At 38.7% G+C, this 25,990-nt stretch overlaps 1 protein-coding gene across 1 annotated transcript; it reads right to left on the bottom strand.

The window, feature by feature from the left end:
- Positions 1–1,480: 1,480 nt before the first annotated feature.
- On the bottom strand, positions 1,481–25,705 carry hgfa (hepatocyte growth factor a). Its single transcript, XM_051107107.1, has 18 exons — positions 25,584–25,705; positions 20,675–20,819; positions 20,269–20,381; positions 19,709–19,823; positions 13,745–13,887; positions 13,502–13,622; positions 13,300–13,418; positions 12,801–12,966; positions 12,570–12,703; positions 11,734–11,827; positions 9,429–9,565; positions 7,207–7,239; positions 6,626–6,734; positions 5,671–5,745; positions 4,819–4,956; positions 4,632–4,738; positions 3,186–3,328; positions 1,481–3,111 (listed from the first exon to the last, which is right to left on the bottom strand). The coding sequence occupies exons 1-18, from the start codon at positions 25,645–25,647 to the stop codon at positions 2,929–2,931; spliced, it is 2,139 nt and encodes a 712-aa protein (XP_050963064.1). The 5' UTR covers positions 25,648–25,705; the 3' UTR covers positions 1,481–2,928.
- Positions 25,706–25,990: the final 285 nt, after the last annotated feature.

The following is a 25,990-nucleotide window of genomic DNA, read 5'->3' as shown; positions in this document are numbered from 1 at the left end:
TAGCTTGCTTTATATTTTCAAAATCATTATTTTTAATTTTATATTTTTATAATGTTTATTCATTTTGTTATGTGCTTTTGTAATTTTCATTATTTATTTGTTTATTAATTAAAGCTTTATTTTTAGTTACAGTACTTCAAGTTATTTCAGTTAGTTTTCAATGCACATTTTTTTATGTTTATCTTATTTAGTCATTTTGCCTTTGTAATTTTCATTATTTATTTATTTAGTTCTTTTTTAAAGCTTTATTTTTAGGTTTTTGTTTTGTTTTGTTTTTTTAAGGTACTTCAACTTATTTCAGTTAGTTGCCAAGGCACATTTTTTATGTTTATCTAATATTTATATGGCCTTTATTTTAAAGAAATAATTATTTAAAAGAAATAATTTTTGGATTAGCGTTATTTATTTATTTATTTTTATTTATTTATTATTTTTACATTTTGCTGTGTGCTTTATTTATTTATTTATTTAATTAATTAATTCTTTTTAAAAGCTTTATTTTATTTTTAACAAAATCAGTTTTGAGGTGGGTGAGTGGGAACTGCAAAACTACAAATTATCAAAAAAGTACTACTACTACTACTACTACTACTAATAACTATTTAACTATTTACAATTATTTTTAATTTGATTTTCAATATGTACTCATTTTGCTTTTGTAATTTTCATTATTTATTTATTTATTTTTTTAAAGCTTTATTTTATTTATTTATTTTTTTGTTTTGTTTTTTTAAGGTACTTCAACTTATTTCAGTTAGTTGCCAAGGCACATTTTTTATGTTTATCTAATATTTATATTAACTTTATTTTAATTCATAAAATACATTTTTGAGGTGAGTGGCAATACTACAAATCACCAATAAATAAATAAATAATAAATAAAAAAATTGGATTAGCTTTCTTTATATTTTCAAAATCATTATTTATTTATTTATTAAGTTTTAGTTATTTTGCTATGTGCTTTTGTAATTTCCATTATCTATTTATTTCCATTATTTATTTATTTACTACAAAAAAGCTTTCTTTATATTTTCAAAATCATATATATATATATATATATATATATATATATATATATATATATATATATATATATATATGTATATATATATATATATATATATACATACACATATATATGTATATATGTGTATATATATATATATATATATATATACATATATATATATATATATATATATATATATATATATATATATATATATATATGTATATATATATATATATATATATATATATTTAGTAAGGTACTTCATTTCACTTCTTTCAATTAGTTGCCAAGACACATGTTTTATCTTTATCTAATATTTATATTAGCTTCATTTCAATTAACAAAATCAATTTTTAACACTTTTAGTTAACAGTACTTGTGAGTGGGAATTGCAATACCACAAATGACCAAAAAGAGGCTTTTAAAAAAGGTTTTAATTATTTACCAATAAAAAATGTCACAGGTATATTTACTTATATTTAAAAAGTACAAAAAAATACAAAACAGTCTATAAAAATAGTGTTAAAATAACAGCAGCCAAGATATTCAATATTAAGACCATTGACGGCAGCAGCGCAAAGAGGAAATCACAAAACCGGTGTTAACCGGTTACATAACAAGTGTGAAAACAAGTGTGAAAACTGATAAAAAAAAAACAGGCACCTCATATACACAGCGAACATAATATTTACAATAAAACACAATTAGTTAAAACAGTTACCCTGCCCATTGTCGACTGCATTACTCTATTTAGAAATGCAGTGTGATTAAGTATCTTTGCACTTTTGGCTAAACGTAGACCTAAAAGACCCTCCACAGGCTTATAAACCTTCGGGGAGCCGTCTTTGAGTCAAAACACTCCGTTATGAACCAATATTTTCCTTTAAAGACATATCGTCCGTATGTTTTGTTTACAAATGTTATGTTTCAAATCTACACGCCAGATTAAACACAATAAACACTTGTTGAGGATGAAATGCCACGATTTTGGTCGATCTATAAAAGATATAAATAAATACTTCGCGAACTGCGTAAAAAAAAAAAGACAACACTGACAGATATATTACACCATGTGAAAGGAAAGACCTTCAGATGTTTGTAATTTCAGATCTATAAGACCTACGGATGTATAGAGTGACATTAGCACACTCTTTGGAGTGCAGTACACGAAACAGCCCCAAAGGGGCCACAGAACGCTCCAAACTGGAGAAAGGCAAGGTGCGAAACGTTAGACGTCACTGAACCCTTCTGGAAGTGTGTTGAAACATCCCATTCAGGTATGTATACCGGCCGCAGTGCGGATTGCTGCTCTGAATCGGATTCGAAAAGTGGTAGTTTGAAAACGGAACAAGTTGCACCTGAAATGCCTTCAAAATGACAAACAATGAATAAAAATGAATCAACTGATAATGGCTAAAAAAGGGCACCCGAGTGAAAAACAAAAGCTCCGTCCTGTCTGAAAACGTTGGGTTATTGTCATCTTCAAGTATCTCCAGGGAATGACATTTAGAACAACATCTGCTCTGGTCTGAGACAAATATGTTCATATGGATTAACACCACAGTTTCTTCTAATTGCTTTTCTTTAGTCGTTTATCCATCTGTCCTTCATTTATAAGGGCTAAATCACCAGCCACAACAACCTCCTACAGAGTTCAGAAGTTGTCACTTCCTCCATTTGTTGGTTTAAAAAATAATGTCTGATGTCTGCAGTTTGTTTGTGAGAACATCAGATATTATTGTCTTGCAACCTTTCCGTTCCAGTGGCTTTAATTTAAGCTAAAAAACAAACTAACCTCCGGCTTCCAAGTTGTTTGTATACCAATAATACAGCAACCATGGTCTTCATTTTGTAGATGCTAAAAACCGCCACGCACCATGAGTTCTATTCACCACATCTGTGGAAAAAACAATAATCTAGTAACTTATTTCCATGTCTGAATAGTATTTGAAGACTTTGCGGATCCATTCGGAGTAGAAAGCCACATTGACGAAGACGGCAGGACGTCTGGCGACGGCGCATCCGCGTCCGTTGATGCTTACGCCCACTATGACCTTGCTTTCTCCTTCCTGGCACACCAACGGTCCGCCGTAGTCTTTCTGTAAGATGTGAATCGATAAGAACAAAGGAAACAAACACTGTCGTCTGAAATGATACAGGATTTGACTCGTACCTCACAAACGCCTTGATCTCGCTTGCCTCCGGCGCAGATTTTGGTCTCTGTGATGGGCAGAATACCCTTGTGGCTTTGGGAACACCTCTTGTTGCTGATGATCGGAAGTCCCACCATTTTCAGACTGCCCTCGTGACCTGTGCCTAGTAGAGAGGTCAAAGGGTCAGCTGTAATAGAAATGTAATGGTCCAGAAAAGTTTGAATGCAAAATCAATTATCTTTATTTATTTCGCTCTATGTGTCTAAATAAGTCAGCAGGGGTTTGGGAAAATGAGTTAAATATGAGCTAAGAATGCTTAGTTTGCACTGGTGTGTATTTTAATGATGTAGAGACACATGAAATATTTATTTGTGGATCTTGTTCTTGTTCCACAAGATACAAACATGAAGAAAAAATGATTATTATCGAGACCAGCTGTGTTTTGAAAACTAGGGTTTTAAGATTTTGTAGATTTGTATATTTGATACTGCCATTTTAAAAAGCAAATTTCTTTGTGGAAAATATTTAAGTAAATAAGATGATAATGTAGTTCAGATTAACTATAATATATATTTTATATTATTAGATATTATTATTTGATTAAAAATTAATGTATTTAAGGCTTAATACAGTGCCTTGCGAAAGTATTCATACCCCTTCATTTTTTTTTTAATCACCTTATGTTTTTCCACATCAATCTACATTCCATACACCATAATGACAAAAGCAAAAACAAAATTGTCACAACTTCATAAATTTATTTAAAAAAAAAAAAAAAAACGAAACAAGTACATTGCATAAGTATTCATACCCTTTACTCAGTACTTAGCTGAAGCACCTTTACAGCCTCAAGTCTTTTTGGGTATGATGCAACAAGATTAGCACATCAACATTTGGCAGTTATCTGCCATTCTTCACCTCACCTCTTTACCTCTCAAGCCCTGTCAGCTTGGATGGGGTCTTGCAGACACTTTCAGGTTTCTCCAGAAATGTTTGATGATTTTTTTAAAATAAATTAGCTAAGATGTTAAGAACCAGTTTTTGGCTTTTCCATTATAGGGTATGATTGATGTGATTGAAGGGTATGAATACTTTTGCAAGCCATGGTATACTTATAATAAACAAGCAAGTAAAGATTTTACTGCAGTTTAACATGAGGCATCAACATAATTAAAAAAATTAAGTGGTATGAATACTTTTGCAAGCCACGATATACTCACAATATACAAGCAAGTAAACATTTCACTGCAGTTTAACATAAGGCATCAACATAATAAAAATAATTAAGGGGTATGAATACTTTTGCAAGCCACGGTATACTCACAATATACAAGCAAGTAAACATTTTACGGCAGTTTAACATAAGGCATCAACATTATTAAAAAAAATTAAGGGGTAATTAATGACAGAATTTTCATTTTTGGGTGAACTGTCCCTTTATAGGTGGCTATGGAATAGAATAGTACCTTTAGTGTCTCCCCAGCCATACATGAGGCAGTAGGTGCCTTCTGCAACAGCACATCCTGCGACAGGAAGCAGCACAGTTCGCACATGCTCAGAGAGAGGGGCAGGCCTGGGCATAAGACTATGAGTTACCATAAGGATGGCTGGATGGATGAGAAGATGAATAGGCAGATGGATAAATGCACTTACGTTGTGAGTTTGAGCAGGGCCAAGTTGGATCCCTCGGGCCCGCAGACCACATGTGCGATCCGGAGACCCTGTGTGCCAGTGGACGCATTGAGATGAAGAAGCCCCACCTGCACGGTGTACTCGGAGAGGTCAGGAACGCTGAGGAACGCGTGAGAAACACTATATATAAGCATATATGTCAAGTACAGAATTTACATGACAAGTAAAGTATGCAACTTAAGAATGCTGATAAGTCATTTGAGCCTTCTGAAAATATACAATCTAATGTGGATCGCAGACAGAGCGGAGAAGACTTCTACAAGCGTGAGATATGTAAGTTGGCGAGCATCCCTGGTAAAGTCATCTCCAGTTCTGATCAAGCCGCAGAGGTCAGTTCTAACGTCCAGCCCGGCCTGTGTCTTCATGCGAAGCACAAGATAGCTGAACCCACCAGGGAGCGGATCTGGGGAATGTAGAGATGATCGAAAAGCCAGACACGCTCGCTCTCGTTCTCCTTCTGTCCCCCCGTTCCCCCTCAAACTAAACAGAGCCAGCAGGTTTTCACTCAAGTGCCACTGAAGCAGATCCACAGGCGTATATCATGCAGCCGAACGCAGAGTCTAAACAGATGCACCACTGACAGAGCAGAGAGCCATCAGTCACAACTCAAGCGGATCTGTCACTACTCTCTCTTAAACCGGAAACTCTGGATCCGCACGTCTCATAGAAAACATCAACTGACAGATGGGAACACAAGGCCGGGATGAGCCAGAATCATGCACGCCCAAGAATAAAGAAAACTCAAATGTGCTTTGTATTGACAAGAGTGACTAGTTGATAGTGGATGTAAGATGGGTTGTATGGAAGGATTACCAGGTAGAGAAGCACTGTTGATCAGTCAGAACCCATTCTTCTCTAATGAGAGAGCCACCACACCAATGTCTGTTCCTGCAGGAGGAAAACCAATCAGAATGTGTCGTTAGGGCTACAGGAATTACTATACCCCACACTTTAAATAGTATTTTTTCTACATTTTCTAGTTATTAACATTAATTATTTTAGACAAATATCTATCTATATAATATTTATTGAACTATAAACAATATTTTAGTGTTCCACATAAGTTGCAAATGTTTTTTAACCTTTTTTAAGTCATTCCGCATGTACAATCCAAATAAGTAAATTTGATATTTTGTAAATCAAACTTTCCCCCAACAGAGACTGTACTTTTCCTTAACTTTTATCGCAATACTGTACATTGTACAAGGTTGTAATCTGCAATTGTTACCTAAAAGAGCTCTTCCTGAGATTTTTACCTGATTTAAAAAGGCATGCATTTCTAGTTCAGTCATGAAACTCCAGATGGTTTACATGCAATCTGCTAGCAATCACATAATTTCCTACATGGCACAAGTCAGATGGCCCCTGCTGATTTTGAAGTCTATGATATTGCTTGCTCAACATTTAAATAGTCTGGTTCAATTAGCTGTAACTGGTCCTGTGTTGCGCTATAAGATTTCCTCTGAAACCTTCCGCCTCCCCCAGCTCCACCTGTCTAGATCTGCCTAGATCAGTCTATATACCTATTCATTGAACAGCAGTGAGTCCATACTTGCTCTGCACCAGCATGCGTATTTACATTCTTTTACTGATGTTATATAATATTTTAAACCAGTTCATTTAAGTCTTACCATTTTTGTGTATATTTAATATTTAAAACATCACAGTATTCTTTTTATCTGCTTATTTGCTATAATTTGTTTAGATTACTGTAAAATGACTTAGATTATACATAATACTTTATACTGATTGAACAGGAAGTGCGTACCCTTTTTGTATGCTGACCACCCAGCTTCCATCCTCTGCCCGCTGCACCTGCATCCCCCCAACAATCCGTGTGGTTTTGTGTATAAAACAAGATGGTTTTGGTCCTCCGCCTGCTGAGAACAAAAAAGGTAACTGTAGACTTCATGAAAAAGATAATACATTAAAAATATATATTTTTTTGCAAGACACATTGTATGTGCACTATAGAATATCATAGCTGAGAGGTTTCAGGACCTAGATTTTACATCGAACATAAAAGCACAAAACTGCACAGGCCCAAAAATATGCTAAATTAATAGCATTAATAGCAAAAAAAAAGAAAAAAAAAGTGATCAATATGTACATTTTGAGCAAATGTAATAAGCAAATTAATCATAGTCTTTACAAATCAATAGGACACTTGTAGATATGGCTTCATTTTGACTAGCGCTTACATGTTTTATTACATTATTTGCATTTAGCATTTAGCATTTTCATTGTTTCTTTGGTATCTGTGACCACAATAAGCCAGCAATCTACCAACTGAGAACCACTATATGATTGTTATCTCCTAAAAAATAAAATATAATCACATAAACTTACTCTTTTGATGGTCATCAGATGACACTGATTTACCTGAATAATAACGAAAGACATTACATGTTAGTTTTCTCTCAAAACCAGCACTAAAATATTATAATGAAACATCTTGTTTAAATATAAATAAGATGTAATAAAAATAAAAATGTAATACATATTTTCATCAATTAAAATGGTCACACTGTTAAAACTTAAAAAGATTCAAATGTAATTTGTATAAACCTAAATATAATCATGGTACTATACCCAGAACGTTTCCTGTTTTGCCAAGCCTACACAAACAACTTGTCATTCATCATCAACATGCACTAGCACACCATCACAAAAGTGCATGAAACGAAATTATAAAAAATTCAGCTGCAGTGACACATTATGGGCACAAAGATGAAGAGGACTGCATCTGTCTAGCATTACAGTGTGACGCCTTGTTTTAGGAGACAATAACCACAGACACAAACTCAGCACATATCATCCAACAGGCTTTGAAAGCTACAAATAATGACAAAACAGCCCTGGAGTGGAGGTCAAGAGACCCTGTCTGTCATCTTAAACAGAGCTGTATGCCATTCAAAATTAAATTGAGAATGTGTTTTACATTCCAACTGGACTGCTGAATTTGAAATTAGGTTGTAGAATGTAGGACTTACAGGAAAAGATGGAAGTAGAAATTTTACTGCATATCAAAAAAATTAATATAACTACAATATAAGTAGTTTTTAACTAGTACAGGAAAAAGTCCAGATATAAGGACAGATGGATGAATGAATGAATAGATGGATAAACATATAGGCTGACAATGTATGGATGGATGGATAGATGAATGGATGATGTATACAAAGGCAGACAGACAGATGGACAGACTAACATATGGATAGACAGACTGACATACGGACAGACAAACAGACAGACAGACAGACTGACTGACATATGGATAGACAGTCAGATAGACAGACTTAACATATGGATAGACAGACAGACAGTCAGACTGACAAATGGATAGACAGTCAGATAGACCGACAGACAGACAGACAGACTTAGATATGGAGAGACAGAAAGACAGACATATGGATAGACAGACAGAGAGACAGACAGACTGACATATGGATAGAAAGACAGACAGACAGTCAGACTGACAAATGGATAGATAGTCAGATAGACAGACAGACTGACATATGGATAGACCAACAGACAGACTGACATATGGAGAGACAGACAGACTAATATTTGGATAGACAGACAGACTGACATATGGATAGACAGACAGACAAACGAATAGACAGACAGACAGACAGACAGGCTGACTGACATATGGATAGACAGACAGACTGACTGACTGACTGACATATGGATAGACAGACTAACATATAGATAGACAGACAGACTGACATATGGATAGACAGACAGACAAACGAATAGACAGACAGACAGACAGGCTGACTGACATATGGATAGACAGACAGACTGACTGACTGACTGACATATGGATAGACAGACTAACATATAGATAGACAGACAGACTGACATATGGATAGACAGACAGACAAATGAATAGACAGACAGACAGACTGGCATATGGATAGACAGACAGACAGTCAGACTGACATGTGGATAGATAGACAGACAGACAGACAGACAAATGGATAGACAGACAGACAGACTGACAAATGGATAGACAGACAGATGGACAGACAAACTGACAAATGGATAGACAGTCAGATAGACAGACAGTCTGACAAATGGATAGACAGATAGAATGACAGATAGAGAGACAGACAGACAGACTAATATTTGGATGGACAGACAGTCTGACAAATGGATAGACAGATAGAATGACATATAGAGAGACAGACAGACAGACTAATATTTGGATGGACAGACAGACTGACATATGGACAGACAGACAGACTGACGGACAGACTGACATATGGAGAGACAGACAGACTAATATTTGGGTAGACAGACAGACAGACAGACAGACAGACAGACACATGGACAGACAGACAGACACAAAGACAGACAGACAGACAGTCAGACTGACATATGAATAGACAGACAGACAGACTAATATATGGATAGACCACCAGGTAAAATGTTGGCAAACATGATATATATGCTAGCCACCATCAAACTAGAATCCAACCTCAACCAGTTTGAAGATCCATGCGGGTCTACACAGGTCTTTTAACCAGGGAAAAGAGGAGAGAAACAAGAAGTAGGAAACTCACATCGCTCTAGTCCGCAGTAGTCCCAGGGAATGGAGGAGTTGGATGTGTAACACCATGGCCCGTGCTTATCTCGGTCTGGATTCCTGCACAAGTTCAACTCTAAGCCCGCGCTGGCCTTCGCTGACTGCGTGTCTCTCCTACACACACAAAAAAACAAAGAACAGGAAATCAGCTACTCAGTTCAGAGAAACGGGCCAGCAAAAGGAATGGAAATGTTGACTCGTATGTCATTGTGTGACAAGATGTTCAAAGAAGGAATCATATTAATATCATCCCTCCAGCACCCATAAAAGATTGAAAGAATGAACTCAGAACAGTCACTGCGGCTCTGCGTATTACACCACCTGTCCTCAAGGCTACACACGAGCCAGCCCGAAACTGCACGCCAAGCGACTTCTACAGAGTTGACTTACAAAGAAAATAAATCCTAGAGCGAGACAGACAGCCCTCGGATCGCAGGGGCTGAAAACCCCGAATGAAAAATGTATAGGAAGCAAAGAGTGATAGAGTGGAGAGGTAATTTCTCGTCCCCGGTGACCGCTGAACAAGCCAACGTTGAGTTTTCTCAGAGACAACCTTTCGACCCTATGTGAGGCAGACTCGCTGGCTGGACGCCATTTGAAGAAGCTGATTGGCTTTGATCTGCCCGTGTTTTGAGAGCGGGGGACAGCACTTCCTGGGGTCAGAGGTCACTCCTGCAACATGTCCATCTGTCTGTGCCATTTTGGCTTTTAAAATTCCTGTAAATTAAGTGATGTTAACAGCTTCGCCCGAGCTGAGGGACTACAGGATGCTGAGCGAGCTGCTTTATGGGACATTTGTCTCCCGAGGAACAGTGTGTGGTATTTTCTGTCCTCAGTCTATCAGTGATGAATATGATCGGCCTGGCTCTCCCTTCTCTGTTTGTTATCACTGCCTCAGTTCTCTTTCAATGTTGTAATACTGCCTGATAACCGCCTTTCAAAACAAACTCAACATCACTGCTAATATATGACTTCTACAAAGAAAACTCGTTCCAAGAGTCAACAGGAACCCACAAGAGAGCAAAAGTGCAAAAAATCGCTAAATATTTCAAAACCTAGTGAACTGCCTCACTGCCTACATAGACAGCTGCCTTCAAGACACCATCCTAACTGGAATGGAGCATCGTGAGTGACCAAAGACTAACGTATACTTCGGCTCTCTGCGTTCCACTATGGTCCGCACAATGTCCACGTTATTGTCATCATCGGAAGAGTCAATAAAGTACACCCAGACCTTGATTTGGAGTGGAGTCGTTACTGTAGTCACCAAATGGAATTTCAAAAACATTGACTGTTTCCAATTAGGACATAAGGGCCGAATGAAATCTGTTCAGTTTTTTTTCTCCCAAATTCAATTGTATTTATTTTACTTCTTATTCCATTTTATTTTTTCTATTCCGTTTTAATGGCTTAATAACATTCTGATCATCAAAAAACTTGTCCACATGCTTTTATTTTTCAGCTGCATTAACAGAGGTTTAAATTAAAAATACAAATAAAAAATGATTTGATATTGTGTGAAGTTCCCTAAAAAATAATGTTTTAATAAACTGTATTGTTATTATTACCAGGAGTATATTCTATTGCACAAAAGTATTGCATTTCTGTCATAATTTATTCAAGATAAAACTTTATTTTGGCAGGCTGTAGTGAAGACCTGCACAGCTCATTTACGCAAACACATGTTTGTATGGTTTGATATTACATAAATTAAGTCTCTTACTGAAATATGTAGTAGAGAAAACATGAAAGATGTACGCTATTTTAAAAATCCACATTGTTTTACACATATTTTGGACTATGGGGGGTGGCATTATTTTTGATGCTGTGAAATGGTTGCACTCCGTGAGCTACTAGCGCTACCTGACAAGAAATGCTAGACGATATCTTCATGTCTAGTGCCTTTAATGATGAAAATCAATGGTAAGGCATTTGGTAAGGTACCAACTGAAAGCTCTTTCAGTAGCCGTGGTCATCGTATCAGTATTTTATTTTCCGACTTGTGTTGTGGTAAAAATACCAACAGGTAGCACCAGTAGCTCACCGAGTGCAACCATTTGACATCATCGAAATAATGGCGCCCCCCCCCATAGTCCAAAATATGTTTAAAACAATGGATTTTTTGGGTCTTTTGTGGGTTTTCTACTACATATTTCAGTAAGAGACATCCTTTTGGGGTCCAAATAGTAGTTTCTTTAAACATGGAAAACTTTCTTTTGACTTTGAAAAAAATGACACATGGCAGCTTTAAACAGTTTCAGTGATTTCATGGAAACATGTACCTGAATGTGTGGTCGGACCACAGCCCACAAGGAATACCAGATCTTGTTTTCGACAAATTACCACGGTAACTCTCCCCGTTGTCTTCATAACATTCTGGGGCACAGATAAAACAGACATAAAGATAACATAAACAACGTTAACATGTATAAACACATGCATGTACCTTCAGTACAATCCATGCTTATTCAAAGCTCCACGTTTAGATTATTTATGGATTTGCTGATTGTATCCATGCTGTCATGAAGTAAGCATGTCTGAAATAACATTTTATTAGTGGGGGAGGGCCAATTTCACGTCAGGGGCCACTTTACAATTGGTGGTTGGCAAACATGTAAGGGAAAAAAGCTTTTGTTTCTGCCAACATCTGAGTGAAGTTTGAGTGAATCCAGAGAGGCACTGCCCTGTCTCTCTGACCTGAAACCTCAAAGGGACTCTTCTAGTAAGAAATGTGTCTTTGGAAACATAAAGTTGGAATTTACATGAAAAAAAAAAAGATTATTCTAACAGTATTTTGAAACAGATTACACGATTTGCACAGAAGAATCCTTTTGTTTTCATTTGTGTGACACAGACGAAGGGGAATGTGAGGGTACCCAGAAGAAAAACCACACCAGAGCTGGATGCCAGATCTTTACAGGCCAGATCTTGATGGCGCCTGTGCGCAAAACATCTTTGTCTTTCATCATTAAAATTCTTGTAAATTATGATGAGCTAAGCGTTTTGGAACAACACAATTCATTATGTGGCTAAATACGGTTCATGATTCCTAGCCATGCGGCGCAATACACGTGTGAGAGTGTGTGTAAGCGTGGAAGAAGTGTGTGTGTGGGCTCACCTGTGCTGTCAGAGCGCTCTGACTCACATCTGGGGATGTTGGTACAAAAAGCTTTGCGTACTTTTGGGTCTGTGGTGAAACACCAGGGAATTTCAGAGCCATCGGGGTTTCTGCAAAAGTTCTCCCTTAGATCCCTAAATGGGACACAAACACAGTTTTGTAAATGTATGTTTTTCTTGCATAAACACCTCTCATATATTGTTTAAAATACATAAGTGTAGCATGACTCACTTGCATTTATAGTTGTGTGGTGTGTACGAATGGTTATGAGGAAAGAGGGCGTCCCAGCGTTGACAGGTCACACCTGCAGGGGTCACATTGACAGTACCCCTGTAACCTTCTCCCTGACCCCGATAACAAGAGGTGGTCACCTCCACTTCCACATCATTATCTGAGTCTAAACGAGAGAATTGGAGAGAGAATGTCAGGAATTCCAAGCATCAGCGATTGAAAAAAAGTTTCCATTGGAAAGATGCCACGGATAAAATACAGGAGTAGCGATTGAACCATGGGATTTACGACGAGTCAGTGCACCTGTACACAATCCCTGGGCTAAACTAAATATTACACACATGCAAGTATCTGTGATTGAAGAGTGGTTTCCACCACATGCATTCAGAGCATTAGTATATGTAAGTTTAGTAAAAGACAAAATCAGTGCAAAACAAAATCAGAAATACAGCTAAAACCCAAAAGCAAATGTTTTATAAAAGTGGAAAAGTAGACATACCACACACACTGATGTTACAGTACTCCCATGGTGTGTTTTTGTCCATCGTGTAACACCATGGACGCACGTCATTATTGGGATTGCGGCAGTAGTTGTCATCAAGGCCTTTATCTACATGCCTATGAATATAGATACAGAAGAGCATGTTGTAAATCACACAATTAGTGTGTGAGTGTGTGTGTGTGTGCATGTGTGTGTGTACCTGTGAGGCTGGTAGGTGTGTTTATGAGGTTTCTGTGAGTCCCATCTCTGGCACTCTTTCCCACTCTCTGTGTGATCCATGGGCCCTCTGTATGTTTCCCCATTACACTTCATACACTCCACTACAAACATACATGCACCAGGTATTACAAACACTAACTGCACATATAACAATAGCGCACTATCATGCAGACTGTACAACAAACACAAATATACTGACATACGACACTCTTAAATATCTAACCTTCTGAACACTGGGGCAGCCCACATTCCTGGTGCCGAGTCTCAGTGAGTTCAGTGAAGCACCAGGGCCCACTTGGATCATTGTCTGGGTTTCGGCAGAAGTTCTGTCGCAGGTCAAACTTTTTGTGTCTGGCAGGCTTGAAACTGAAAAACAATATAGTAAGATAGAGTTTAAAAAAATCTGTAATTGTGATCAACCAATTTAAACTGTTTTTTTAGGGCGTCCAGCCCTTCCCCTGGAGGGCCACTGTTCTGCAGAGTGTAGCTCCAAGTCTAATTAAACACACATGAACTAGCTAATCCAGGTCTTCAAAATTACTACTACTTCAAACTTCCAGGAAGGTGTGTTGGAAGAGGTTGGAGACGAATGTTGCAGAGTGTTCCAGGAGCAGGACTGGATCAGGACACACCTGTTTTTTTGGAACACTGACTGAATAAGCTAGATCGATCAGCCTGAAAGTCAGCTAAGAGAAGTATGAATTTTAAATTAAGCCTGGAATACACTACATGATTTCTCCCCCAGTTTACAGTCCGAACAAGCTGATGCTAGTTGCCAAAAGTCAGTGTCAGTCTGCAGATTTGAGTTGACAGATTACATCGAAAATTGCGTAGTGTAAGGCGACACAGAGTCGCCTAGCTTCAGACTATGATTCCATGCAGTTGGAAGATATCAAACGTTGATTTTAGAACACATTGTTTTCAATTGTCACGCGTCCAAGGTGCACGTTTCTGTATGAGTTTGTTGTGATCAGAACAACATGGAAGTCTGGTATTGTATGATCCTCAGTCATGCAGAGTATGATGACCAGTTTTCCTCTGTGTCTAGCATAGTGTTTTACAGCCTTTAGTGTTAGTGCTGATTCAGCTTAAGAGCTTGCACAGGCATGCTGTTCAACAGCAAAAATGAGCAGATGAAGCTGGTTGGCACCCTGATGGAACTAGAGATCTGGTGGTCTTTCAGTAGACCAGGATAGTTGACGACACTCTACAGCAGGGGTGCCCAAACTCTGTCCTGGACGGCCGGTGTCCTGCAGAGTTTAGCTCCACATTTAATTAGACACACCTGAACCAGCTAATCAAGGTCTTACTAGGGATGGTAGAAACTTCCAGGCAGGTGTGTTGACTCAAGTTGGAGCTAAACTCTGCAGGACATCAGCCCTCCAGGACAGAGTTTGGAGAGCCCTGGTCTACATTCTACAGGCTGATCAAATTGGTCTACCCACAGGGGTGTCCACTACTCTGGAGGGCCACCTTTTACATCTGAACAAGCTGATCAAGGTGTTCTGGATTACAAATCATTCTAAACAGGTATGTTGGAAAAGGTTTGCGCTAAGCTCTACAGGAAAGTGGCCCTCCAGGAGCAGGACTGGACAACCCTGGTCAACCAGGTCCCACGGTCTTATATATGATAAGCAGTATGGAAGGCATATGTTTGGTCAAATCTGTTCCTGGAGGGCCACTGCCCTGCAGAGTTTAGCTCAAACCTTGATCAAACTCACCTATCTAGGCTACATCCAAAAACCTTGCCTGCTAACTTGCTGCCTCACTGCCTTATCAGGCAATAACTTCTAAGGCAGTGTTTGCGCATGAAGGCACCTCACGAAACTGATTTCAGACATGCTTCTGAGGCAGTGTAACGGTTTAATGATCTTCAACAAAATAGAACGAGCTTTGGTGATAACTAAGTGAATTAGCAAGGAAAGAATTTGTGCTCTGCATTTCACCCATCAAAGTGCACATGCAAACACACGCAAACACACGCACACATTGTGAACACATACTCAGAGCAGTGGGCAGCTGCCCACTTTTTGCTGCGGCTTCTGGGAAGCAGTTGGGGGTTCGGTACTTTGCTCAAGGGTCTCATCTCAGTTGTAGTATGGAAGATGGCAGAGATCACTTGTCATTCACTCCCCCTACCTACAATCCCTGCCAGTACCGAGACACGAAGCTGCGACCTTTGGGTTACAAGTCCGACTCTCTAAACATTAGGCCACGGCTGCCCCCATTTAAATACTATAATACTGATTTCTCACAAGAAATAATATCAAAATTGCAAAAAGTTGGTCAGAAACATACATTTACACACAAACTAACCACCACCTGCAACTTTCAGATGCCATCTTTATATTTTCAGCTCAACCATCACGGAATGGAACGCATTGGAAATGTGTCATCCGAAGGCAACATTTTCCAGTTTTCGGACGCAGTCCGACATTCTAGTAGTTCTGAATTAGCCTGCTCTAGTGTCTTTAATTAGGGTTGGAGCTAAACTCTGGGCCAGATTAGAGGGACTCCGGTCTACCAAGTTGACTTGAATCAATCATCTAAACCAGCACGCACCAGCTAACAACCTCAAAGTTCAATGTGCCCCAACTAATGCTCTCCTACCCCTTTTCCAGTTTGAGTGCTGGTTTGGAGCCAGAGCCTAGTTTCAAATTAGTTCTTTGTCTTTCGACACCCAAATAGGGGCAGTCGTAGCCAGTGTTGGGGGTAACGCATTACAACAGGGGTGTCAAACTCCGGTCCTGGAGGGCCACAGCCCTGCAGAGTTTAGATGCAACCCTAATTAAACACACCTGATCCAACTAATCAAGTCCTTCAGGCTTAATTGAAAACTGCATAGTATGTGTGTTGGAGCAAGGTTGGAACAAAACTCTACAGGGCAGCGGCCCTCCAGGAACTGAGTTTGACACCCCTGCATTACAAAGCGAGTTACGTAATATTATTACTTTTTCCAAGTAACTAGTGAAGTAACGCATTACTTTTTAATTGGCAAGAAAGTATCTGAGTTACTTTTTTCAAATAAGTAATGCCAGTTACTTTCCGCCCCATTTATTGATTAAAAGCTCTTTTGTCCCCATCTTAAGAAAAATCATGCATTAATTCATCTCACTCACAAAAAAAACAGATTCAGTATTCCTCAAAATTAATAAAAACAGTAAAATTCAACTCAGAATATGACACAAACCTGCAATAATTAAATATATTATTGTTATTATTATTGTTATATATATTATTATTATTATATATATAATTAAATAATTAAAGGGCCTCAGCTCTGCACAGTTTAGCTCTAACACTAATCAAACACACCTGATCCAGCTAATCAAGGTCTTCAGGTGTGAGTTAGAGCTGGTTGGGGCTAAACTCTGCAGAGCCGCGGCCCTCCAGGAATTGAGTTTGAGACCTCTGGGTTAGAGGACTTGTAACCCAAAGGTCACAAGTTCGGGTCTAAGGTCCAGCAGGGATTGTAGGTATGGGGAGTGAATGTCCAGCACTCTCTCCAGCACTTTCACGACTGAGGTGAGACCCTTGAGCAAGGCACCAAACCCCCAACCACTCTCAGGGCGTTGCCCACTGCTCCGGTTGTGTGTTCACAGTGTGTGTTTTGTGTGCACTTGGATAGGTGAAATGCAGAGCACACATTCTGAGTATGGGACACCATAATTGGTCACAAATCACCTCCTTTCCTTTCCAAAGCACCAGCTTGGAACCAGTAAAGTAAGTAAGTAGCACCAAAACATTGCTAGTCTAGAAGTAACACCAGACGCAACAGTTGTCACAAATAATTCGCACTTTGTGTCAATACATCATAAATAGAACAAGGCAGCAATTTACTGTCAGGGATTTGTTGTGCTGCGCTAACATTGCTAGGGAAGATGAGACGTATTCAGTGACAGAAGACCTGGCTCTGTGTTGGCTCTCTAGCCTGTGGAAAAGCAAACTGATTCTTAGGAGGCTCACCAGTCAAACCAACTCCGAACAGGCAATAGCACTAGCTCTGAACTAGCACCCAGTTCCGGCTGGTGGAAAAGGGAAAAGCCTTTGATGATCTGAATCTAACTGAAACTAAACCACAATATTGATTTGGAAAATTCCTGTTGCTTCTAAAACATCAAAATAAGTTAGAATGACACCAAATCAGGATACCATCTAAACAAAAGCCATGCCGAGCAGACGAATTGCTTCAACAACTGGGTTACGAAAGGCGTGCAGTGCTGGAATGGACTGTGTTCCTGCATCTGGATCTTGTGGCTGGTTCCACATGAGGCCTGAGAGCTCTATAGCTAATGATGTTGTGCTAACAGATGTTAGCCAGCTATTCCTTTCTTGCTGCCAACAGACGCTCCTGCACCCTGAATGAAATACGAACAGAAACTTTAAACTTTCCTTAATCCCATTTACAACACTAGGAAGTCATATAGGTTGGAAACTGGTCATTTATTGGAAATGTTTTGTTTATGTTTGTACAGCAGGTTTACATCTCAAAAAGTGGCATTTCTGGGCAGGAGGATTGTTTTTGGCTGGCTACCGGCTCTGGAACCAACCTTGTTGGTAAAAAAACGGCTTGCATTTTTTTTGCCTTCTCAGAAGAAGATTTACTTGGTACTCATCACCTACTCTCTAATTGTTTTCTGCTGTCTCCCCATTTGGCTTGGCCGAATATAAACGGGGCAGGTGAACACGTTGTGCTGGTGGATAGATTGAGAAAGAAAAAGATCTTATCACATGGAAAAAGGTTCGAAGGGAATCAGAGTCGGAAAGTACTGTTATCCATAGGGAGGAGAAGGTCTGGATTAGCATCTGTGCGCTAGTCTCGAATGCTGCTCGTATTTTAATGTGTCTGCGGCTTTGTGAGCTCAGCTGGAGGGCAGACAGAACATGACTTCAGTCCATAAATCCTCCTCCTCTCGTTCTTTCTCTATCTTTCTCTCATTCTCTCACCTCTAAAATCTTTATACAGCTTGTAAGCAGCGTAACTCGTAGAGCTAATAACATCTTGGCTAACAAGAACCTGGCAACAATCGACCACATTAACCAGATTGGCTCGTGTTCACTCAGTCATAGCATCGCTGCGTATAGTCCCACTTAACTTCTGTTGTCAGAAAGATGACTCTCAAAACACCAAGCCTGAAAGCAATCTCATCTGCAGTCTAGACTAATCAACGATTGCTGGCAGCCAGCATGCTGGCGGCGATTAACAGCTAATGGCTAAGACTGCGCTAGAAACACTGTGGACTGTTGCGAAAATTGCTAGCTATCAGAGACCATATGAAAGTTGCAAATGAGGAGTTTACTGAGAGAATAAGTTACAGAGGAGTGGGCGGTTTTAGAGACAGAGGCGACAATTCACTTTGAACGCGCCGTTTATTAAATGCAGATATTTACAGAGTGTAAAAAAGGTAGATGCTATTTACACAAAGTGTGATAGAACTTAAATGCTATTTACACTGAGTATAAATATTGTTAGATAATGTTTGCACACAGTGTAAATAGCAACAATTAGCATCTTGTTTACAACTGCAAACAGTGACAGCTGCTATTCACACAAAGCGTAAATAGAAGTGATGTGATATTTATACTAGTGTAAATTGTTTGTGCTTTACTTGAATGCACAGACTGCATTGTTGTAGGACATGATTCACTCAGGAACCAAGATCTTTCTGTTTTCTCAAAAACATTTCTATTGCCCTGGTGAAAAAAACAGCATATGCTGGTAGGCATGTTTTGATGCTGGGATGCTGGTTTGGTAAGTTTTGATGCTGGTTTAAGCTGGTCATTTGCTGGTTTAAGCTGGTTCATTGCTGGTTTATGCTGGTCCTTAGCTGGTCATGTTGCTGGTCAAGGACCAGCATAAACCAGCAAAGGACCAGAATAACCCAGCAAAGGACCAGCTTAAACCAGCATCAAAACCTACCTTTGATGCTGGGATGCTGGTTTGGTAAGTTTTGATGCTGGTTTAAGCTGGTCATTTGCTGGTTTTTGCTGGTTTATGCTGGTCTTTAGCTGGTCATGTTGCTGGTCAAGGACCAGCATAAACCAGCAAAGGACCAGAATAAACCAGCAAAGAACCAGCTTAAACCAGCATCAAAACCTACCTACCAGCATATGCTGTTTTTTTCAACAGGGTGGCTGAGACAAATTTTAACAAAAAAGCTTTCATAAAATTAAATTAAATTTTTACTTGTGTTCATGTGGGATGGACATGTTCCAGGATTGACACGTAATTCCAGTCTTTGTGAACGACCGTCTCCCCTTGTAGTTGACACCTGACCCAATGATGCACTCTCTCACATACTCTGTGAAAAACATACAGCACACAGATATTCATATAATCTGAAACGATAAATGTTGTTTACAGATTATACATTTCCTTGACATCCTGAGGTGATTTAAGCCTCCAAACAAGAGTTTTACTGTCAATTATGGCATAAATCTAATTGTTCAACTCCAGTTGTCGCTGGAAACATAAACATATGGCATCTTGTTAACGTCAACACTTATCGTCATGCTTTCTTATACTTTGTTTGCTGCCAAATGTCATAAGCATGTGTTGTTTACAATGACAGAGGCGATTTTACACATGGGTAGTGGAAATTTTACACTTAAAGCCAGTGATCTAAATAAATATGACTGGCATTTGCTCGGTATGACAACAAGACATTTCCAGGAAACTTCAGAAGACATAAAAGTAAAAAGTCAAGTGTGAGTGAACCTCTTCGAAAGGGTACTGCAAATATTTACCTTTCTTCTCGTAAAGGTCGTAATTGGGTTTTCGCTCTCTTTTGGCGCCTTCAGAGAAACGGTCGAAGGGAAGAAAGTGACATTTCTTGTTTATGTGGTCAAAGTGGAATGCCCTGTAAGGGAGCAAGTAGAGAAAACCAAGAAATCTAAAGACATTCGCTCCTTTCGCTCATTTGTTAAACCAATTGTTCACCCAAAAATGATCTCATGTCATTTCAGAACTGGATGGCTTAGTTTGTTTCCTCAGAAGATAATCTGAAGAATGTTTTTGTCCAGTCATTGGGGTTCAAAACAATTGACTTCAACTGTATGGACAAGACACTCAAAATATCTTAACATGAGGGTGAGCAACTGATAACCGAATTTAATTTTTTAGGTGAACTATCCCTTTAAAATTCCGTGTCACCTGCAGGACTTCTTGCTCTTGCTGCATTTGCGTGCGCAGTCATCCAGCGAAAGATTTTTAATTCGAGGAGATTCCGGACAGTCTGTACAAAGCAGCCGGCTGTTTTCACTTTTCTGATACCTTTGCAATGTCTGTTTCCTGCACTCTGAACAAAAGAGACAAGGAGATTAAACACAAACACACATGCAGATGCTTAAAACACACACATACATGTACACACATAATCTCATACATGTGGGAGCTGTCACACACATTATCAGAAGGGTTGTTCTCAGGAAATGGTGCCATTTGTGCCCAATTTGTGTCTTTGTGACTTAAAATGGATGTAATTTGACAGATTTTACCCTCTTCAGAATGTCATATGAAAGAACTTTTTAAATAGCATTATTTTTAAATGTTTTGTTTTACATCAGCTGTACATTTAAACAGGCTACTTATTAAGAAAAAAAAGCCTGAATTTTAGTTTTATTAAATTTTAAATAATCATCCTCTTTGTAGCCTGTTTCTAAGTCTCTTATGCTCACCAAATCTACATTTATTACATAAAACAGTAATACTGGGAAATATTATTACAATTTAAAACAACTGTCTTTTATTTATATTTATAAAATAACTGTTTCTATTTAAAAAAAGATGACCAAACCGAATTTTCAGCAGCCATTATTCCACATGATCCTTCAGAAATCATTCTAATATGCTGATTTCAATGTTGAAATTTTTTAAGCATAAAACACAATGCATTATTTTTATGTCACTTAAAAGCAAGTAGAGTAGACATATCTAGACTCGTCGGCATTTATATCCTTTCACATTAGCAAAATCAGGTTTCCGTTTGCTATGACTGTCTCTTTTGCAGAAATGAATGAGAGGCCAGTGAGAGGGGCCCAGACTCTCGTGATTCATTGCACTCTGGTGGTCCGAGGACATTCCCAAAGTCAGCTTACATACATGTGCAAAGCTCACATTGTAATTCAAACACTAAAACATCTTCTTTCTAGTGTTTTTAGGTCCAACATCTTCCTTACACTCTTTATTTGCTGATCTGCAATGTTGACCATACAGGAATAGTTCACCCAAAACTTAATTATGTCCTTATTGTGTCCTACTGTGTTATAAAAGTAGTGTATACAACTCAAATGTTCTGAGTCATATGAATGCTCTGTGTGAGGAAAACACTGATAATCTTCCCTGCAGTGAGCTTTTAACTGGAGAACGGCAGCAACCGGACCACTCAGTCAGTAAGTTCATGCACTTCATGTGTATTTAAGGCTTATGGACTTGTGATGCCCGTCTGAAGTCTAGATGTAGGTTTCAAAAGGTTGTTCTCACCCATTTGCATACCTTCAATGCACGCTTCTGCCTAATTTGCAGTGATGTGGACTCCACAGTGAACAACTACCATATACTTCCCCATATACTTCAAGAACAAACTGGTGTGATTTCATTTAGAACAAAATCAGGCCAAAATTATGTTCTTTTTGGAAGTTCGAAACAGCTTGCCATATCTAACTTTCCAGACATATTAGCTTCACTGGTAAGCCCCTTCAAACTGTGATTAGTTGATGGCTCCACCTTCTTTAATGTGGAAATCTTTTTTGTTAAGCGTAAAACCCTGAACACACTGAAGAGCTGCTTTATAGCAGAAATCAAAAAAAGCAACACTGGGTTGCCGAATTGCAAAGCTGGAAAAGTGTGAGGAAAGGGCGCAGCACTTATATTCATTTAAACATCTTTCAGCGCTAACGGATAACTTCGGATGTTTGCTTACAGTAAGCACTACAAATTTCAAACTTATTTTTGCTCCCTAAGTTCAGAATAAAAAAGAACTTGAGTATATAGAGGCCTTTAAAGGGATAGCTCACCTAAAAATGAAAATTACCTCATTATTTACTCACCTTCCAGCCATCCTAGGTGTACATGACTTACTTCTTTCAGACGAATACAGTCGGAGTTATATTACAAAATGTCTTGGCTCTTCCATGCTTTACGTGGCAGTAAATGGGTGTTGAGATTCAATAGACCAATATAAGTCCAATAAAGCACATCCATCCATCATATAAAGTGCTCCACATAGCTCTGGAGGGTTAATAATGGCCTTCCGAAGAGAAGTGATGTGTTTGTGTAAGAAAAATATCCATATTTAAAACTATCATGCGTACAACATTTAGCAGAAACGGGAGATTTTGGTTTATAAAGTTTTAAATATGGATATTTTTCTTATACAAATGCACAGATTTGCTTCAGAAGGCCTTTATTAACCCCTGGAGCCATGTGGAGTACGTTTTTGTGATGGATGCATGCACTTTATTGGAGTGCAAAATCTCAACACCCATTCACTGTCATTATAAAGCTTGGATATTTTTGTAATATAACTCTGACTGCATTTGTCTGAAAGAAGAAAGTCATATACACCTTGGATGGCTTGAGGGTGAGTAAATCATGGGTTAATTTTTATTTTTGGCTGAGCTCTCCCTCTAAGATAACATCAGCGAATTTTAAGTGAATTCTACGCTTGACACAAAAACAGGTCATGTGTCCATTGTGAGTGGTGTAGAGATGAATGTTGGTCAGCACAGCAAATTTGCATGACCAACTTGAACATGAGCGAAATCTATGTGGGGAACATATTTGCCCTCAGACAAAACTCCATATCATCTGGATTCCTATTGGAATGACCTTGAAATTTGACCAAGCAACAGTAAATGTGACTGCACCTTTAGGGCAGCATCTGGCATTAGAACTAAGCTGACCAGACCATTCTTTTAAAACACTTCAGGTGCTCACAAATTGGACTAAACAGTTTGTTGCAGCAATCATTGTTCAAGAATCATTAAATCACAAATGTTACCAATGAATAACTTAAATTTCAGTCTGTTTCTCAGACAAATATATCAGATGACTTCCAAAGACTTGGAATAGAGCATGCAAGTTTGTATGGACTAATGTCGGCATGCTCGCTTTATTTTGGGTGAACTATCCCATTTAAAATCTGATAACAGAAGTGTACATATCTCTCCCACATGCTGTTCTCTCACTCAGCGTTGGCATGAACTTGGATCCGCTCTGCGCAGTAGTCCTGGGCCCGGTGCCCTGATTATCAAGTGATTTGATAAACTGTTGAAAATCAGCGGTGTAAGGTAACACTCAGTTTGCTTCAGACACGTGCAGTGCTGCCGAATCTCCTGCCGGACTCCTGTGGCTGAAGCGGTTTTGGTGAGAACACATTATTAATGTTTGGGTCGCATCTGAACACATCTGGATTTCATCGAGCTGCTCTTCAAACATTGATCTTTTCCTTCAGCGCCCCAATTAGACTCCTTTAAATTCCTCTTTCTGGCCTGTCGGGGGCATCTTTATCTCTCAGCCTGCTTATTAGATTTGGCTAAATCTCTTCCTTAAATAACAACGGGCTGATGTTTGTGGTAGCAATGAGGACGGGCATCAGAGAAACATCAGCATTAATGGTTTCAGCCTGACTCACTAATGTCCTTTCCTTTCCTAAAGCTTCGGTGAAAGTTTGAAGAACTTCTCGTTCTGTGTTTACGCAGCACATCTGGTCCGGTGAATATTTGCAATGGTGAAATATGGGAGAAACGGCTCTGTCCAGATGTTGCACAGCACGTCGATAACGCCCGCTTTAGAGAGTCCATTCACCCCATATGTGCTTTTGCCCATTGCGGGAAATGTGCACTCTGGGAAGGGTCTGTTGCATTGCTGTAGCGCATCTAACGATGCATGTCACTGTTGTTCAGCATCAGTTTCTTCAGTGGAACAGAGCTGAAGGTAGCATATATGTTGGTGTTTTTATAAACCTTTCACAGTTTCAGGCTCCCACAAAGTGAACACTTCTGGGATTTGAACCTACAACCTACCAGCCCAGATCTTTGACCACTAGGCCACACCAGCCCATATCCTCTGCACTACGTGATGCACGTAACATCTTCAGGCTTCAGTTTATGAGACTAAAACATGAGAAAAGGTCAGTGGATTTGTGCAAAATCCAAACCAAACATACACTAGTGTGAACCGGGACAGTTTAAAAACCACGGCCCCTAAACATATACTAAAACCCCCCTTGGATTGTTTGTATTTTTAGTTTTTCCACCCCAAAGTCAGGAGGATATTCTTTTATTAAATTGTGTTTAAAATTGATTTAAACTGTTACGTGTGAAGAAAATGATGAGCTCCTTTTTTTTTTTAGGATCCCCTTAGTTTACCACGATAACCACAGTTTCTACTATACTGTAAAAATGTCATTTTTATAATAATATCTCACTTTTCTAAGAGTTTAGGGTTTCAGCTCAAGTTTCTTCATCAGTAAAGTCATTCGAAGCAGCTGAAAAAGTGCAATGAACTTACAGCTGGTCGTAACCTACTGGTCGTAACCACTTTGCAACAACTTCATTCAAAGGTAATAAAGTTTAATTAAACCTCATTTTAAAGCATTGGGAGTGAGAGTTTACAGTGCGGTTTGTCATTAATACTACATCTCCTTCAGACAGAGGAAGGATCCTCCAGAATATTTTTGTCATTTTGTTTAATTTCTTGTCAGGACACTGATGGCTTGTAGTTTTACACTAGTATTACTGTAGTAAATATGGTATTTGATCACCATTGTAAGTTTTTGCACAGGAAAGAGAGTTTTAAATACAGGACATACACAAAATAATATCCAATATGCCCCAAACTGCATTTATAAACAAACACATCACTTAACCCATTTTTCAAAAACAACAAACAAAAGTAGCTATTAATACATAACGTGCTGAAGCCCTTTTTAGTCATCTAATATTTCTCAAAACAATCTAACAGTGATATACTTGCATTGTGTCCAACACGATTTAAAACACGATCAGTTAATCAATAACGTAGTTTGGATTCACTTGCGCATTACGTGCTGGTCACTCACCCACATCCACAGAGAGCAGGACACACAGAAGAGCTTGATAAATCCACATTATGTCCGATTTCATGATTCTCGGTTTGATATTCCAGGATTTGGGATGGAGAGTTTATAAGGTCCGAGCTGGTGCTGCTGCTGGTGTGAGTGATGAACAGGAACGGATCGCAACGACCTCTCTCTCTCTTCTCTCTCACTCGCTCTCTCTCTCACAGACACACGCAGGCGCAACATTAGCATTTATTAGAGAGTTTAATCTCAAATTTGGAGGTGGATGTGGGATTTATCAGAACATAGACGGATGAACGCGTCATTTCCTAGAGCTTTGACTGATAACCACATTAGAGACACGCAGTCTCGCCATGAAATATGAGTATTAAGTGAATAATGACTGATAATATCAATGGAGGCTACTT

Source organism: Labeo rohita, chromosome 4, assembly GCF_022985175.1.
Source record: "Labeo rohita strain BAU-BD-2019 chromosome 4, IGBB_LRoh.1.0, whole genome shotgun sequence".
Taxonomy (NCBI): domain Eukaryota; kingdom Metazoa; phylum Chordata; class Actinopteri; order Cypriniformes; family Cyprinidae; genus Labeo; species Labeo rohita.
This window is presented reverse-complemented; position numbering and strand designations above follow the sequence as displayed.

Excerpts from the sequence above, each read along its gene's own strand:
- hgfa (XM_051107107.1), bottom strand. The coding sequence starts at position 25,647 with ATGAAATCGGACATAATGTGGATTTATCAAGCTCTTCTGTGTGTCCTG. Across the intron at positions 20,382-20,674 it reads AAGAGCAAGAAGTCCTGCAG|GGCATTCCACTTTGACCACA; the intron begins GTGACACGGAAT and ends GCTCCCTTACAG. Across the intron at positions 3,112-3,185 it reads GAGATCAAGGCGTTTGTGAG|AAAGACTACGGCGGACCGTT; the intron begins GTACGAGTCAAA and ends CACATCTTACAG.